This window comes from Otolemur garnettii, unplaced genomic scaffold, assembly GCF_000181295.1.
Source record: "Otolemur garnettii isolate 467f Iridium unplaced genomic scaffold, OtoGar3 scaffold00048, whole genome shotgun sequence".
NCBI classification, from domain to species: Eukaryota; Metazoa; Chordata; class Mammalia; order Primates; family Galagidae; genus Otolemur; species Otolemur garnettii.
The window spans coordinates 297,846-299,286 of NW_003852443.1; the positions used below are offsets into that span (position 1 = coordinate 297,846).

Here is a 1,441-nt window from a genome sequence, read left to right on the forward strand (position 1 = left end):
TGGACAGTCTTCTAAATTCAGTCCCTTAAAGCAGAATGGTTCAGTAAATTGTGGAAAATCTACCTCACTCAGTGCACTACAGTGGTGGGGAAAACGTGCACATAAATGCATCTGTGCCAGATGGGGCGAACTCCAAGATGTAATGAAACTGGAGTAGGAGGGTAAAAAGGCCACCATGTACAAAGGACGCCTGCAGATAGATAAACACGTGATTCTTTAATGCACAGAATATTTCTGGTAGAATGTACTAATTAATGAGTAATTGGTTTGAGAAAATATACTTTTTTAGTGTATGCCCTGTCGTATTGTTTGAATTTTTACCACATGCATGTATGTACCTATCACTTCTTAACAGCAGTTTTAAGAAGCAATAAGTTCAAATAAATATTATTTTCCAAATTCCGATCCAAAGGTCTAAATCCTATGCCAAAATATAGGAGGGTTACTTCAATGTGCCTGTCTTAAAAATGGTAAACCTGAAATCTGTGAAGTACACATTCCACCTATAGCTATAATTAAACTGATTTAACACGAACTCTGTTACACAGCACCCACATTAGCTTTCTTGCCATGTATAAACTCAGCCACGGAAGTGTAAATATCTTAATTTTCTTGGGATGCCAGTTGATATTCCAAGTCATCAGGAATTCATGAAATACAGAGAATAACTAAGAACATGTAAGCTGAGAAACAGACACACAAATTCATAGATACTACTCTAATCAAAATTTCCATTTGGGGATTCATTATACACTGCTGTTGTAGCCACAGAACACTGACACACAGCACCAAGTTAATTTCCTGCTCCTTACAGGAAAATATAAATGCATACAATTTTTAAAGAGATTTTAAAAAGCACAGGAGAATATCTTTGAACATAATTGAAAAGGTAGAAAAATTCTGACTGCTTTTCTTAAAAAAAAAAAAAAAAACAGCTTTCTCTTCTTTAGAACCTCCTTATATAAATGTTACTTGTATAGTTAGAATAAGTTCTAGTGTTCAATAGCACAGTGGGGTGACCACAGTAAAAAATAATTTATTATATATTTCAAAATAGCTGGAAGAGAGACTTTTGAATGTTCCTAACACAACTGATAAAAGTTTGAAGTGATAAATATCCTAATTACCCTTCTGTGGCCATTAAACACCGTATGGATATATTGAAATATTATTTGTACCCCATAAATATATATTACTATTACATATCCTTAAAGTACTATTTGCTTGTAGCAAATCTTGAATAATAAGAAGAAATACTATCATCACTTCAAATTTAACTGGAATTCAAACATTAGTACTTACTAAAAAACTGTCTAATTCAGAATATTCCTATATTACAAGATATGAAACATGCTCACCTATACAAGACGGCTCGGTCTACACCAAAAGCGCCTACAAGTAAGTCTTGAGAGAGAGTGAAAAAAACATATTAATAACAACA

General features: G+C 33.2%; 1 protein-coding gene across 1 annotated transcript in view; it reads right to left on the reverse strand.

The window, feature by feature from the left end:
• The window catches only part of ITGAV (integrin subunit alpha V), a 94,257-nt gene that overhangs the window by 22,281 nt on the left and 70,535 nt on the right, over positions 1–1,441 (reverse strand). The window contains exon 14 of the mRNA XM_023514155.1: positions 1,359–1,404. Coding sequence (XP_023369923.1) covers positions 1,359–1,404 — 46 coding nt within the window. The remainder of the gene's footprint in view (positions 1–1,358; positions 1,405–1,441) is intronic.